This window comes from Amia ocellicauda, chromosome 13 (assembly GCF_036373705.1).
Source record: "Amia ocellicauda isolate fAmiCal2 chromosome 13, fAmiCal2.hap1, whole genome shotgun sequence".
In the NCBI taxonomy this organism is placed as follows: Eukaryota; Metazoa; Chordata; class Actinopteri; order Amiiformes; family Amiidae; genus Amia; species Amia ocellicauda.
In genome coordinates, this window is record NC_089862.1 from 13630720 (window position 1) to 13646453 (window position 15734).

The window sequence follows — 15734 nt, forward strand, 5'->3', positions numbered from 1 at the left end:
GTTGGCGTCTGTTAAACGTATTAGCTGTTTTAATTGTTTATCACGTACAAAGAAACATCACAAAAAACAAAACTGTCTGACAAACATATGGCTCATCCAATCCTGCTGACAAATGACATCCTTTGTGCAGATTGCTACATGCATTGCCACATCCTTGTTTCTAAATCGTATACTGATTTGCAAAAACTGGTATCAGTTTGATCAAACCTTCCCTGTGCCTAATTAAACAAAAAAATGTCTTTCTTTGGGCTTCCCAAGTTGTTGAGGGATTTCAGTTTGTTTCAGGTTGATAGAATATAACCTGATCCTAGGGGAAGGATCGCGTGACCCATGCTTTTAGCACAGGATATTTATAAAGGACAACCAACTCCAGTTTCCATGCTTCTACAAGGCCACAAGGTCAGATGACTGTTGTCTGGCACTTGACTAATGGGGCTGCAACAGACTAACTGAAAATACATGGTCCCCTGGCTGTGAGGTACAGGTAGATTTACAACCATGCTGAAATTCAGCAGCTTTGAAAAATATTATAGAATAGAAGCCAAGTCTTGGAAAAATAAAAGTAACAGCACATTAAACAGATAGTAATTGCTCTTCTGTATTAGGTTAGCCTGCTAGTGTGTTGACCTTTTATTTGGCAGGCTCATCAATACAAGTTTTCCACTCTGAGGAGGATCACACAGAACCCTGGTTGTTTATTTGCTTAATAACTTTTTGTGACTCTGTGTCCGAAAACATTGTTAGACTTTTTAGACTATTTTGGAAGCTGGGAAAATTAGTAGGAACTGCACAGTTAGTATGGAGTTATTTAAGAACTTAAGACTTCCAAACATTAGCTGGAATAATGCACTGTGAATCTGAAAATCTGATTCCTTTTTTGGAATCATGTTTGCCACTATATGTTTTTTGTTCCTAAAATTAATATGTATATAACATTAACAGTGTTCAAATTGTGGAAAATCATTCTGTCATCACATATTATGTTTAACTTGATCTGATTTGATTTAATCTGACTAACAAAAGCTGGTTGGTTGGAGTGAAAGGGTTCTGCCCAAGTCCCATTTCGATTTTTGCAAGTTGACAGGATATATCTCTTGTTTTTCCACAGAGATCCAGATCAGCTGAAACAACTGCAAAACCAGATTCTATTGGAGCAGCAAGAGGCAGCTAATTGGCTGCAGCAACAGGACATCCCGCCTCTTCAGGATCAAGCTCCGCCTCCCTCTCCGCCTCTCCCGCCACCTCCCTCCTTCCAAGAGCTCGAGAGCAGCCAGCAATCCCCAGCCCAGATGAGCCTCCTCAACTCCCACGGCCCGACCGGCAGCATGCAGACCAGCAGTACTTTCAACTACGCGCGGCCCAAGCAGTTCATCGCCGCCCAGAATTCAGGGGGCCCCTCCTCGGGGTACATGACCCCGTCGTCCGGCTCCTCGGGCTCCAGTTTGCCCTCTCCCCTCTCGCCCTCGACCCCTCACAAGGAGTTCAGCAAAGTCAGCCTGCCTCCCTTCCAGCAGTCGTATTCGAATAAGAGCGACAGTATCGGCTCCCCGGTGTCACCCTCCTTCCCTCCCCCACCTCCACCTTTCCTCAGCCCAACGTCCTCCTTCACGGGTCAAGACAACTTCGCCTTGCCCCCGCCACCGCCCCCCCTGCCCCTCACCAGCCCCACACTGTCCCACTCTGAGGAGAGGAACGCCCCCTTCTCTGGACAGCAGTCCCCAGCTGGCTTCCTCAGCTCGGTGCTCCCCTCCCAGCATCCCCTGCCGCCTCCGGTCAATGCCCTGGGCCTCCCTAAAGGAAGCAATACTGTGTAAGTGTACACCCATCTCCTCTGCGTGTGGTTCTCTTATTCATACCATTCCTCTGTATGAACCACTTTCAGTCTGTCTAAGCCCTTTTCATCTGCCCACTAAGGTCAAGAGTTCTTGCTGAGTGAATACAGTTTTGTGTGCAAATTACAAATTATAATATTGCTTTCAATCCGTTTTTTTTTTCCAGTCATCCAGTTTGGCTCTGATAGTTTACATGTAACCTACCATTTTGCAAATGTGCTTGTTATTTTTGGAAAATCCCCCAATGCACTAGCATGTTAATGTAAGAATGTTCTCTAAATTTAGCTTTTAAGAAATACACAGAAAAACTTATCCTGATCTCATAGGCCTGAATTGAAATCCAAACTTACCAAAGATGTATTTTTTTTGGGTGTGACAGCATTTCAAATCTTGGGAAGGGGGATAAAATATGAAGTGTGATGTTTTGATTTAAGTTCATAAAAGGCTGCTAACTTGCAATTCAAATAAAAGGAAGATTTATATTTTCTGTAGCTTGTTCAGCAATCTGACTCACAGATTGCGTGTTTTGAAGGTTACATTTGACATGTAAAAATGTGTACGGCCAAGTATTAGATAAACTGAGTTGTCAAACACTCTTGAAAGTATTTTGCAGCCTACTTAAATTTATACTGTGCTCCAGGGGTGAAAGATGCTCTTGTGGATTTATCTGTAATCTTCAGCCTTCTGTGAACATTTCCACATGCCCAGCTGGTTTCTGCATTTAAATGAGTTATATTGAGAAAATTAAGGGAATGTGTTTATCATTTTTTGAAGTTCCTTTTATTGAGCAGCAAACTTGTAAAGTGGGTTTATATGGGAACAATCTTTCTGTTTTTGTGGTTAACGTGATGTTTTGAGATGAGGGCTTTTTTAAGTTAGTCGATTTCAGAAGATTTTGAAGAAGAAAATATACAGAAATTATTACATAGGGGAAAGCCCAGATGTTTTCATACAATATTAAGAAATATCAGTTTTATTAGAATCAATATTCTCCAAAGCTCCTACTGATATTATTTGTTAGAACATATAGATTACATATCCTATAAGCCAAGTTCCTAAAACTCAGGAGCTCAATTCAAGGAGCAGTTAATATTTGATTTATAATTGTCTTATGGTGGAGGCTTCATCAGTGCATGCTGTATGTGATTAAGTAAGAAAAAAGCTTTATTTTCCAAAGATACTGGCCAAGACGCGCTTGTTTTTCATCGTGCCTTGACTCAGCGCTCCTTGTTTGCATCTCTGCCATACTTTACATTCTAGTGCCTGAGAAATTAGATAGGGTATCTCACAGAATCTGTCAGCGAACACAAATAAGAAATTCCAAGATAGCAGAGTCGGGGTTGGAAGGATCACAAACAAAGGAAAAGAAAAAGCCTCGACAGACTGTCTAAGTGCAGCTCTTCTCTAGAGTTAATAATCAGCCTCACACAAACCTTTCAATCGAACTTCACTCCTGCTGGTGGGAACGCCAGAATATGAGCTCCCCTGTGAAATATGCCAGACCATACAGTGTGAAATTACAGCCTCTCGCATCTCCGCTCTCTGTGGATCGCTGTAAGACCTGAGCAAATACTTTGTATGTCTGCAAACAAGCCTGCGGTTTCGTGAAATCCAGGCAAATATTAAATCTGCGGACGGGGGTGACAAATGATTCGGGTGCACCTGCCTGTTCTGACAGGCTGAAGAGGGCAACTGTCAGTGGCGCTCTTACTTGCCAACTTCATTTCTCTCGGCTGCTTGAATTACAATTCGAACTAGTGCATAGGCTTTACATTGTTACCATTTTTAGATGGAAAAGGTACAATGTGTGAGTGAGAATAATAAGTGAGAGTGGAAGAGCTGCATGCAGACACAAATGATCTTGAATTGCACATTAACAGTTACAATAAACTGTGTTAGTGTTAGGAAGCTCCACGTTTGTAAACTCATGTTATTTTAGTAATATACACTTTCTGAACTGTTATAATTGTGTTCATTATAGAGGGTTCCCAAGAAAGACTGGCAGGACTCCACGGATAGCTTCAGACTCCGAGATTCAGGGCACCAAGGATGCGGTCATTCAAGACCTCGAGAGGAAACTGCGCTTTAAAGAGGAACGCTTAAGCAATGGACAGCAGGTGATCTTCATTTAAAAAATGCAGAATACAGTAACCCATTAACATTTATTAACAAACATATCTGTATAGATCTAGTCTGCAAGTAAACCCTTAAGCTCAGTTTAAGAAGAAATAAGTGAGCATCACATCAAGTTATTTCGGTGCCATGAATGTAATAAGAAATAAGACCTGTCCCCCAAATCCAACAAAATGATGAGGTATCTCCCATTTAACAGTGAAAGACTCGTTTTAATGATTTATTCTTTAGTTCTAAAATTCAAATAAATAATATTCCTGTAAAGGTGCATATGAATATTGACCACAAACATGATATGATATTGTTGTTAAGCATCATACAGTATCAATGTAATGTTAATGTCTGTTCATGTTGTAATGACAAGGGCTCTCACAAGGAAAGATTCTTACAGAAAATGATACACCAGCATATTTTCATCCAATTTGATGTACAAAAGCCAAACATGTGCTCCAGATTACTGAATGTTACATTTTAAACAACTTTATGACTAGGTACGTTTCTCAGCTTTGTTAATCTTCTGATGCTTGCTGGCTAGCGCTTGTACGTATCTACTAATCAGACACTGACACCCATTAATCCCTGTTTCCAGAGGTTAACATATGAGGAGAAGATGGCCCGGCGACTGCTGGGGGCTGACAGTGCTGCCACTGTCTTAAATGTACAGGAGACGGAAGAGGAGCCCCCCACGCAGGTATGAGAACTATGGCTAGGCAAGCCAGCGCAAACGAAATGTAGACCATAAGGAAAATAACTTCAGTATGAGTAGCACTATATGATAATGCCCGCACAGGACACAACAGTATGCTAATATGTGTTTTCTGTTTAAAACCTTCCTTCTTTAATGGGAACAAGGTCTGTGTTAATATCCTGCCACACTGTTTGGATTAGCTTGTTTTTATTTAAACCATCCCCTAAGAAGAATTTGGCAATATTCTCCTTCCTCTCTTGAGATGCAGGACTGGAACTACATGAGTTTGTACTGGTACCGTTTTTAAATCTCACACCCCGCTGACCTTCAGTGAGATGTGTTTGTTGCTAGTGCTATATGCAGTGCTTTGTTTAAACCACTGCCCCTTTACTGCTAAACGAATTTAGATGTTGTCAGTAAGACTTTTTCAGGCAGTTACTAACTAACTATTAAATTAAAATAATGTATTTTTGACGTGAGCATGTGGGTGGATGTTCTTTTATGAAGTGTGAAGAATGATAGTGTGGGATGGACTGATTTGTCCCATTGATACTATACTGTGAATCCGTAAGGAGATCCTTATTCTGTTCTCTAGAATTTCACAGCACCTCTGTTGCAGATTCTGTTAATGTGACATTACAGTAGCACGGCAGACAGAGGCTTTATCTCTTATTCTTTCTTTGCAGGAAAGTGACTCATCTGATCCTAGCATATCAAGGTCTTTCATTCCACAGAAGGTTATTTATAGCTTCTTCTTTTAAATGCCTCAGTGTGATCACGCAACCTATGAAAACTGACTCAAAGCACTATGATTTTGTTCACCTTGGGTTACTAAGGCGAGGTCTTAAGAATGTACTGACAACCCATTTTAAATGGCTTCCTGAGCACAAACACCCTCCCCAAGAGGTCTCACTAAAATGTTTAATTGTCAAACAAGGTAACCCTCACAACCCTAACTATACTTTCAGAGTCGTTATTTTTTGCATGCTTATTTAAAAATATATCAAGCTATAGAAGCCCTAGCAAACTGCATAAAGTCATTTATAATACATTACTTTGGTACTTTCCAAGATTCATTCTTAAATTGAAATGTTGCACATTGTCTGAATCATAGTGTGCACTTAATATACACAGCTCTGGAAAAAATTAAGAGACCACTACACATTTTTCTTAAATCAGCATCTCTACATGTATGGCAGCCATTCAATTCCAATCATATTTTTATTTGGAGTTTGGGAGAAATGTTGTCAGTAGTTTATAGAATAAAACTAAAATGTTAATTTTACCCAAACATACCTATAAATAGTAAAACCAGAGAAACTGATAATTTTGCAGTGGTCTATTCATTTTTTCCAGAGCTGTATTATTCACATAAATTCCCTTACGTTAACCTTACAATTTGGTTCGTGGTTTATTTGATTCTATTTTGTATTTATGAAAATGTACCATGGAGCTCAAGGTATATTATACATTTAAATATATATCTTACGTTTCACCGTCCTTTTTAATTTATCGTTGGTATCTGTGTTAGAACGTCTCTTTGCTGTATTTAGCTCGGATGAACTTGGATCTGTCCCAGAATTAACACACTAATGTCTTTATGCTCTGAATACACCTTTGTGAGTGAGGTAAACACATGCACCGCTGCCTCCCACAGACACTTCATCCTCCCAGACTCTAACAAGTCTGTGGATGCTCCTGCAATCAACTACCCACTTCCGCTGATGTCAGCCTGTAATTGACAAATTATGTCATACAAGCTGGCCTCTCCAGATGTTCCCAAGCTATCAATATGAGAACAATGGTTTTGGGAATTTATTGGACGTAGTTTTGAATGATTGTGCCTTAGATGTTAATTATTTCAAGCATAACAAAACCTCAAAATATGTCTGGAATCAGCTTCTTCAGCTTAACCCGGCCGGTATGACCTACAGCTGGGTTTTATAAGTGTGTGTTTGCAAAGCAGGAGAGTCCTAGTGTTTCCTATTTGTGATTATAAATGGGTGTGTGTGACTCTCTCCCGGAAGATTCCCTGCTGCTGAGGACAATAAAAAGGGGAAATAGAAGAATGATACAAAATAATAAGTATCACATCGAAGGATGCTCCTGCTTTTTTAGTTCCCACTAAAATGGAGGCCTGTTCCATTGCTGCAGTGTACGAGCATGGCACAGAGGCTGACGTGCCGTCTCCTCCTGTGTGTGTTGCAGGAGTACAAGGTGTCCAGCTTCGAGCAGCGCCTCATCAGCGAGATCGAGTTCCGTCTGGAGCGCTCCCCCGTGGAGGAGTCGGACGACGAGGTGCAGCACGACGAGGGGGATGCGCCGGGCCAGCAGGTGGCGCCCTTCTTTGACCTTAAACTCAAGCACTACAAGGTCTTCGAAGGCATGCCCGTCACCTTCTCCTGCAAGGTCATCGGAGACCCCAAGCCAAAGGTAACGGGACCACAGACGCACAGGGGAGGAAGGCACTGATACCAAGGCAAACACATTCTCTGCTGAAAAGTGTCAAATGCTTGTACTGACCAAGGCCTCGTATAGAAACATTTGTGAAGCTTGAACCTTCGGATCTTCTCACAGTGGTTTTGCATTCCCTCTCTCCGGCAGATTTACTGGTTCAAGGATAGCAAGCAGATCTCCAAAGGGAGTGAGCACTACAGGATCAGCCGGGAGCCGGATGGTACGTGCTCTTTGCACACTGCGGCCGCTTCCCTCGACGATGATGGGAACTATACAATCATGGCAGCCAACCCAGAGGTGAGCCATCTGTCTGTTTATCCATCTATCTGTATATGTATCTATCTATATATATGTATAATCTACATACAGATCAATAATGAATTATCTACATTAATTGCATCCTTGAATACAGATTTAAAAGGTATGAGCCCTTAATGATAATTACAGCAGGCTAATAGGGGTAATAACAATCAGCTGTAGTTGTGAGCATCAGGAAACAGAAACCATTCACTTTGCTGGTCCCCTTGAGTTTAATTGTTGGGGTCGTAGTCATCAACAAGCTCAAGGAAGACTGCAGGAAGGTCCCAACAGATGGTAACATGTAAATGTGCACGTGCAGAACACTGCTGTCATTTTCATATGGTAATCCCAAACACACCCAATTTGCTGGGACGTGTCTTCCTGTTTGCGTGCCGTGTGGACTGTTGTGTGTATGTGGTTGCATCTGCTTATGGTTGCAGTCACAGTGGTTGATGTATTGGAGGCTTGTTGGGAAAGGTTCAAATTATGCCATACCAACATTGCATACGTCTCTAAGAGTGGCATTTAATGGTTTTCACAAAATCCTAACTTAGCAATCTGTGGACCACCAGTGCATACTGCACTCTGATTACAACTCCTGGGTTTGGGGATGTGTCAAAACACACCTACAATTCCTAATTCTGTGGATTGGTGTGAGTCCACACTGTTAGTTATCAGCTGTATCATAAAAAACAACATGCATACAGTTTAAATGAGGATTACCTATGTATACATGAATGAAGAATTTAATGCATGTTAAAGGACAATGCAGAGAAATAGACTGATCAAGTGACTCCAATTGGGTCAACATAGTTTCTAAAACAGTAACTTAGAATGTAAAAGCACAAGGGTAGGAACCAATATACCTGTCCATCAAACATTTCTGTTTATTTGTGCAGGGCTGTTAAATGGAAATGTTTTTCTCTTGGTGAAACAACCTCCATTCCATTTTTGGTCTTAATCACAGACTGAATAATTACTGGGCTGTTGACAATATGGTGTTAATCGCATAATCCTGAAGTCTGTTTGCATTTACGAGTTTCAGGGGACCGTGTTTTGTTTATAAATCTGTGAAGGCTGCTTTAATTAGTGTGTTTGTCAACCGCTCTGGCACAGAACAAGACAGACGTTTGTTTGCATTACTCACACTAATCCCCCAAACTGTCTGATTAAACCTCCAGCAATCACAGCAAATTATGTACAAAATAAATAAACGATATATTGAGCAGACGTGTTAATAAGAGCAATCTCCAATTGTTACGAAATTGGGAATGTGCAGTATTGGTTGTTGTGTTTCATGAGGGGATTATTCATGCAGTTTATAGTGTTACTCAGACACAACAGGAAGTACACTAATGGTGTAGACAAAAAAACTAAAAACAGGTCAAAACAAAACTCTGAAAATTGCCATCTGCTATTCAAAACAACTGGCAGTAAAATCTTAAATGAATGTTGTTAGTAACAATAACATTATTAATGTTCAGATAGTAACCTTGCTTCTTTTTAAAGGCTCGGTTTAAGATTTGACCATTATTTTTTATGTATTTTTTGGACATGCTTAATACATGGAACACAGTCTTAAATGGTTTATGAGGATGCTTTTTCAAATTAGAGCCACCATACACATGTAGTCTGCATACTGTTGGCATTTCAGATATGGCAAAGACTATGCGACTGTGGATAAAGTTTAAAGCACAAAATTCAGATCTGTTCCATTTTAGTTATATTATTGTTACCTGCTCATTAGTTATGTAACTCATTAACATAGTTTACGTGCACAGGTGTGAATCTTCTTTTTAATCTCTCTCTCTCTCTCTCTCTCTCTCTCTCTCTCTCTCCATCTCCCTCTCTCTCTCTCTCTCTCTCTCTCTCCATCTCCCTCTCCCTCTCTCAGGGCCGGACAAGCTGCACTGGCAGGATGATGGTGCAGGCAGTGAACCAGAGGGGAAGGAGCACACGATCCCCTCCAGGACACATCAGGAGGTAATTGATAAAGAAACAAGATCATATCAGTGTCCTCCCGTGTATGTTTACCAATGCATCAAAAAGGTGCATGATTTCAGAAACAGAGTTTTGAACTTAATAAAGAAAGCAAGAACTGTCCCTACAAAATTCAAGGATAGAAAGTGAGAGATAGTCCAGGGATTCAGTGGATTTGATTATGCAACTTTGCTCATAATGAGACAGCTGTGGTTATATTAATTAAGAACAATAATGTAGCTTTAAATCTATTAAAGTGTTTTACAAAATTAAGACTGGCTTTGTAAGAGGTACCATCTGCTACAACTGATGGTTAGTTTCCAGTTTTATTTTTTAAATACATGTCATGAACTTATTCCCTTAGAAATGTCGTTGGCTGGATCCCAATGTATCCTTGCCGATTATTTCAAGACGCACTGTACATTTCATCCACGTGCCTGGCTGTGTGCTGAAACAGTTATGGATTTATTTGAAGGATATGGCAGGTAGTAAAAGCTAATCCAATTGAATAGATTCTATAAGGGATTAAAAAACTGAAAATGACCTCAAACCTCTTATTCTATATAAACAGATATTCAGTGACTCTGTAAATAAGAGTACTGTAGATGGAAACGCAGGTTCATTTTCAAACTCTTCTTGTCTGGAGGCCTCAGTTTAACACTTGAGACATGGTTGCCACAAGCATTTAACAGACATGGCAAAAAATATACTATCCTCTGTATGTTCCTAAGGGTTAAAGATGACTCAGGGTGTCAAGTGAAGTGATCTAGATAGTTTGAACTTAAATACAAATAGACATGAATCATTAGGACACAATGTAATGAACTGGACAAAATAATGGATAGTTTTGAGTTCAGTGTTCCAATCTATGGACTGTTCTTCTTGGAAGCTATGTGGCAAGCAGTTGTGCTCTGGATAGACACCAGACAGACGCTTTCACTTGATTGTCTTTCACCAGCACGACTTCAAAACAAAAACAGTGAATGTATGTGAAGTAGGCGTATCAGACATCCTCTGACTCTCTGTTCGCTGGGTGTGTTAGTTCCTTTCGCAGGGCATAATAACATATAAGGCGTGAATGGGTGGGAATGTTAGATCACTGTTTGGAAATCCTTCTATGAACAAGAATTTGCGGGACTGTGTGGGTCAGAGAGCAAAAGCAATCACACAGAGTCTGACACACCACCTTAGACGTGGCTGACCACGAAGCATGAATCATCTGCGTTTACAAAGACTCTTGAGCTCAGTCAAACTGTCCATTCTAGAGAAAAAAGCCACGTTATTCATTTCATGAATGGAGTGGATCATTCCATGTAAACTCCCAAATTTTAAATGCAGAGATCAAACCGAGTGATTATCACATCCCTCCCTTTACAGTTTGAGTAATCAGTATGCTTAAAAACAGAAGATAATCAGTTTTACCTCAGAGTCTGAAGGGTGTGCAACTGTTTTAGTTTTAGTTAGAATACAAATCAACACCTTTACTAATTGAAAGCCAAACAAATAGTTTTTTACATTAAGATCTTTTAGCCACATAATTGGCAGTAACTTTGTGCCAGATGCTCCGTTAGTGAAAATACCAGAACATTTATATTGAAGTAGCTGTTAATCAAACCACCTTTTTATATTAGTATAATTACAAATCTGAACATTTGCCAGTGTTTGGGGTTTTATTTACTTTGAAACCTTCATCCATTAACATAATGAAACATTCGCTACATGCCAGTTGTTATAAAAATGTTGCCCGTTCTTTGTCAGTGTCAGTCGTAGAAAAATACACTATGAAACTACAGCAAGAAGAACCTGAAACACATTTTTTTTTACATTAATATTGTATTGTACTAAACAAATCCAGTGTTTCTAATAATTCTACACAACAGTAGCCATATTTATAAAGCTTGGTAATTATTTACAAGGTAAATGAATACCACTATTAATCTACTAGATGCCAATTAATCGACCAGCAAGATGGGGTTAATTTCAGGAGTGGAATTGTAATATAATCTAAAAATAATATTGGATTATATTTTAAAAGTAGGAAAACTTTGCTCTTCTTTTAAAATCCAGTCATACCAGCTGAAATTAATTTATGGACTGTGGACAGTTTATGATGTCAGTGTTATCTTAGCAGTAATGTGGGAAAGCAGGCCCTGAGGAGAACGAGAGGTCGTCCGAAGCAGAGCCTTGCCTTTGAAATGGAGTTTTAGGAAAAGCCAAAAGGGAATGGAAGGCTTGTGATAATACGGAGTTGAGGGAGGCCAGCGTGCGGTGATCACTCACAGGGTGTGTTTGCTCTCAGACCTAGGTCCAGGTCCCGAGACAGCGGGGATGAGAATGACAACATCCAGGAACGCCACTTCCGACCTCACTTCCTGCAGGCACCTGGGGACCTGATTGTCCAGGAGGGCAAGTTGTGCAGGATGGACTGCAAGGTGACATCACAGTTCCTCTCTTTTTGATTTGTATACCGGTTTCATGAATGGCCAAGGGGATAGATTACTATCAGCCACATCTGTATGCATACTTTAGTCCTGACTTATCAGTGCCATATAACATACGGACGACTGAAAGGGTTCAAAACAAAAATGCAAGAAAGCTTTCAGATGTGAGGGGACTGACGTGCTTCTTGACAGACTGCTGTGTATCACAATCCTCACAGTTCTCTGAATGGTCCAGTCACATATTTTGATTGCTTCAGTCGCCTCTGCTGCATCATTTTGTTCAAGCGTTTGATAGGGCGTTATCCTGTGTTGAACAAACGCCCATCCTGAGGGAATACTGTACTATTCGTCAACATAGAGAGCGCAGGATGAGCGCCAACCCTATGATTCAGCTAGATTTGTGAAATATATGTATATTTTTTCAGTTCTATGGAGGCTTCTCATGGCGCGTGATTAGATTTTTCGAACAGAAGGCAAACATACATGCGCAAACCATCCTGTACGAATGAAACCTGCTGTTGTTTCTACACTAGGGTTCGTTTGTGTTATATCATGGAGACCTGTTGTGAATTAAGCAACCTTGTTTCTGTGGGGAGGGGAGACCGAAGCTGGCTGCCAATGTGATTCAACTTAAATGAAGTACTCTAGCGAACCGAATTTGGAAGCAATGAAGAATGGTCCCTGTGCCAGTGAATGTAAAGAGCCAAGAAAGCCCTGAGTAGCAGTCAGCTTGCCAATACACCTATAGGTGGCTGATGCACTGCCAGTAAAGCTATTAGAAGCAGATGCATTGCCTGTGTTTCTTTGGGCAGCAGTTATAGTGACCAGTGAGCATATCATGAAACTGTAGACAGTAGTGTCCAAACCAGATGCAGAACATGGCTGTGTACCAATAGGAAGCAGCTATAGATAGTTTATTGTTGTAGTGAATGGGAGACCTATTGGAAAAAACGAAAGCAGCAGAATATTTAATGTAGTAGCATAAGGATACTTAGCTATGAAATACAGCCAGTAAGTAAACTGTGAAAGAGTGTCTGAAACCCCCAGTGCAGAGGGGGAGGCTGGGAAATGTAGCATTACATTTGTATACACTAGGTTTTCCTCATATCTACCTATACGTATTGTAAATCCTAAATTATGTGTATAGTATTCAAGTTTATATCAAAATGTGTAAAGAAAATAGCCACATCTTTTCTACGTTTATAGGGCCTAACCATTTCTGAACGTATGAATGGTGTGTACATTTCTCATTTTCATCCAACTGCATTTCTCAACTTTCATCCCACTGCAATGGCACATTGAAATGGATATTAACAATTTAACATTCCAGTAAAGCAATGTATAAGACATTATACTCTGAAATAATACTGCCGTTTCATTCCAATCATTCCTAAATGGTTCAATAACCTTGGTAGACACAAACAATTGAAAATGAAAAGATTAGTCCTTCTCTGACATGGAAAAGACTGTGAACTGGATGTGTATAAGTATAATGTTGGCCCTAGAAAACAGTTATCTGTTGTTTGGGTGCTAGGAGGCATTATAAATTGTAAAAACAGTTTCATAAACAAGTGTAGTACGTTTTTTATGTCAACTTTCTGGACCAGGGCCTTGTGTATAAATACAACACATTAATGCTTACCGCCACAGCACAAAACAAACACAAATCACAAAGACAGCAGCTTCTGGTATATGAGGCATTTTAAATCCATATCCTCAGAGATGTATTCTGTGTTGCACATTTACATTTTTTTCCAATGGATCTTTACTTTCTCAGACTCAAACTTAGCATTTTTTGTGTTTACACAGGTGCTCTGTACTGACATTTACATAAAATATGTTTAAAGTTTCTGTTATAAATTGCTGGTGTGCTGGCTTTGAATGGGAAATATTTTGCACTCCTTTCAAGAGTTGTTCTTTCCCACGAGAAATACATTATCTAGTGGTATTTTATTTTAACTAAGAAAAAGGTATTTTTTAATTGCATTTCTTATTATTGAAGAGAGCTTTGTTTTTGTGTCTAATTCAGACCCGACACCAATCAAAAATGTACTTTGTCAGCACCTATTACAATTCAATTTAGGAGGAAGCAGGATTTATGTTGTAAAGCTATATGCACAACCTGAGCAGTTTTTTAGTATTCATACCCAGATGTAATTTCTTAAAGCAAATAAACCCAAATAGATGTTTCTATCCTTTAGCCTAGAATTTCAGATGGTTTCATGAAAGATAAAAGGGCGTCACATTGCAGTAATGCCAGATATGTTTATTTAAACCACAACAGAGTATCTCGGCGGGTAATACAAAGTCTATTCAGGGACAATAAATAATCTGGCATGTTTTATCCCCCCCCCCAATAACAGGTGAGTGGATTGCCGACTCCAGATCTCATTTGGCAGTTGGACGGCCAAACGATTCGCCCAGACAACTCTCACAAAATGCTGGTGAGGGAGAACGGCGTGCACTCCCTGATCATCGAACCAGTCACCTCCAGGGACGCCGGCATCTACACCTGCATAGCAAGCAACCGAGCCGGGCAGAACTCCTTCAATCTGGAGCTCATAGTCGCAGGTAAACGCAATGAAACCCACAAGCTGCTGTATAACCTGTCTGACTCTTTTCCTGACTGGATTGCTAATTCATTGCAATACATATGGTAGTATTGCACAACATTTGATTGTCTAAGTGTCAGCTATGAAACAAGATTAAATCTGCTGGCTGCAAACCTCCTCTTTGGGCTTGCACAGCTGTGATGGTCAGTGAGTTGATGATGTTTTCTTTCTGCAGCCAAAGAGATGCACAAAGCCCCCTGCTTCGTGGAGAAGCTGCAGAACACAGGCGTGGCCGAGGGTTTCCCCGTGAGGATGGAGTGCCGAGTCTCGGGGGTGCCGTACCCTCAGATCTTCTGGAAGAAGGAGAACGAATCCCTCACTCACAACACTGACCGAGTGAGGTTAGCAAGTCCTTCACTGACTTACATAGAGGCTCGCAGTTCTTTAAACAAACTTTTTTTTTTTATCAGTGTTGCCTTTTAGTTATAATATATATATATATTTATATTTTACATATCGTCTATATATAATTGTCAACAATATTGCATTCCTTCCACTGGAAACCACACAAGTGCCCCTGATTTTATTTTCCACTAGTTTATATGAAGTAGTGTTTTTGTTTTTCTTTGTAGTTTGTGATGGTTTTTTTTTACGACTGCAGAATGTGCCAAGACTTATTAAGAACAAAACTAAATTAGGCCTACTCTGATTCACGCCTGTAGTTAGTAGTCTGTTTATCTTTTGAATCTCCTCAGTATGCACCAGGACAATTATGGCTACATCTGTATGATCATCCAGCCAGCCACAAAAGAGGATGCTGGTTGGTACACTGTGTCTGCCAAGAACGAGGCTGGGATTGTGTCAAGCACTGCCAGGCTGGATGTCTACAGTAAGTCATGTCTACAAGCACGTATCTCTTAAAAGTGCATCATGAGTACTTAGGGATTTGCCAAATCAATGAAGAGCGAGAGTTAATGACGTTCGTTTTGCCCCAACCAACTTCCAAATAATGATGTAGGCCTCCTGCATCTAATCAGTCACTACAAACACCAGAGAATGGAGGAAGTATTTGAGAATCAGGATAGTAAGATGTTAAATAACTACATTTGACTGAGAAATTATGAGGAAACAGTCTGGCTATAAAATTTGTCTTACTTCTGTCCTAGATGTAGATGTAGCTTTCCTCTCGATATTAAGCATCTATTCACAACTGTAATTTCAGATTATTCATTGGCAATGTCTAAAATGTCATATTTCATTTCATGGTAACAAAAAACACCAAGACAGCATTTTAAGATTCTGTCTTTTCCTTGTTTCAAGTTTGAGATTGGTGTTTAGGATACAACTCGAT

At 40.1% G+C, this 15734-nt stretch overlaps 1 protein-coding gene across 4 annotated transcripts in view; it reads left to right on the plus strand.

Moving 5' to 3' along the window:
- Nucleotides 1–15734, plus strand: part of palld (palladin, cytoskeletal associated protein) — a 100781-nt gene that overhangs the window by 82841 nt on the left and 2206 nt on the right. For 2 of the 4 annotated variants that reach the window (XM_066719961.1, XM_066719965.1), the window contains 11 exons: nt 1109–1810; nt 3814–3949; nt 4555–4656; nt 5340–5390; nt 6862–7086; nt 7258–7407; nt 9305–9393; nt 11690–11822; nt 14195–14402; nt 14619–14784; nt 15139–15272. In XM_066719961.1, the coding sequence (XP_066576058.1) occupies nt 1109–1810; nt 3814–3949; nt 4555–4656; nt 5340–5390; nt 6862–7086; nt 7258–7407; nt 9305–9393; nt 11690–11822; nt 14195–14402; nt 14619–14784; nt 15139–15272 (2096 nt within the window). The remainder of the gene's footprint in view (nt 1–1108; nt 1811–3813; nt 3950–4554; nt 4657–5339; nt 5391–6861; nt 7087–7257; nt 7408–9304; nt 9394–11689; nt 11823–14194; nt 14403–14618; nt 14785–15138; nt 15273–15734) is intronic. The other 2 variants (XM_066719963.1, XM_066719962.1) reach the window with 2 other exon arrangements.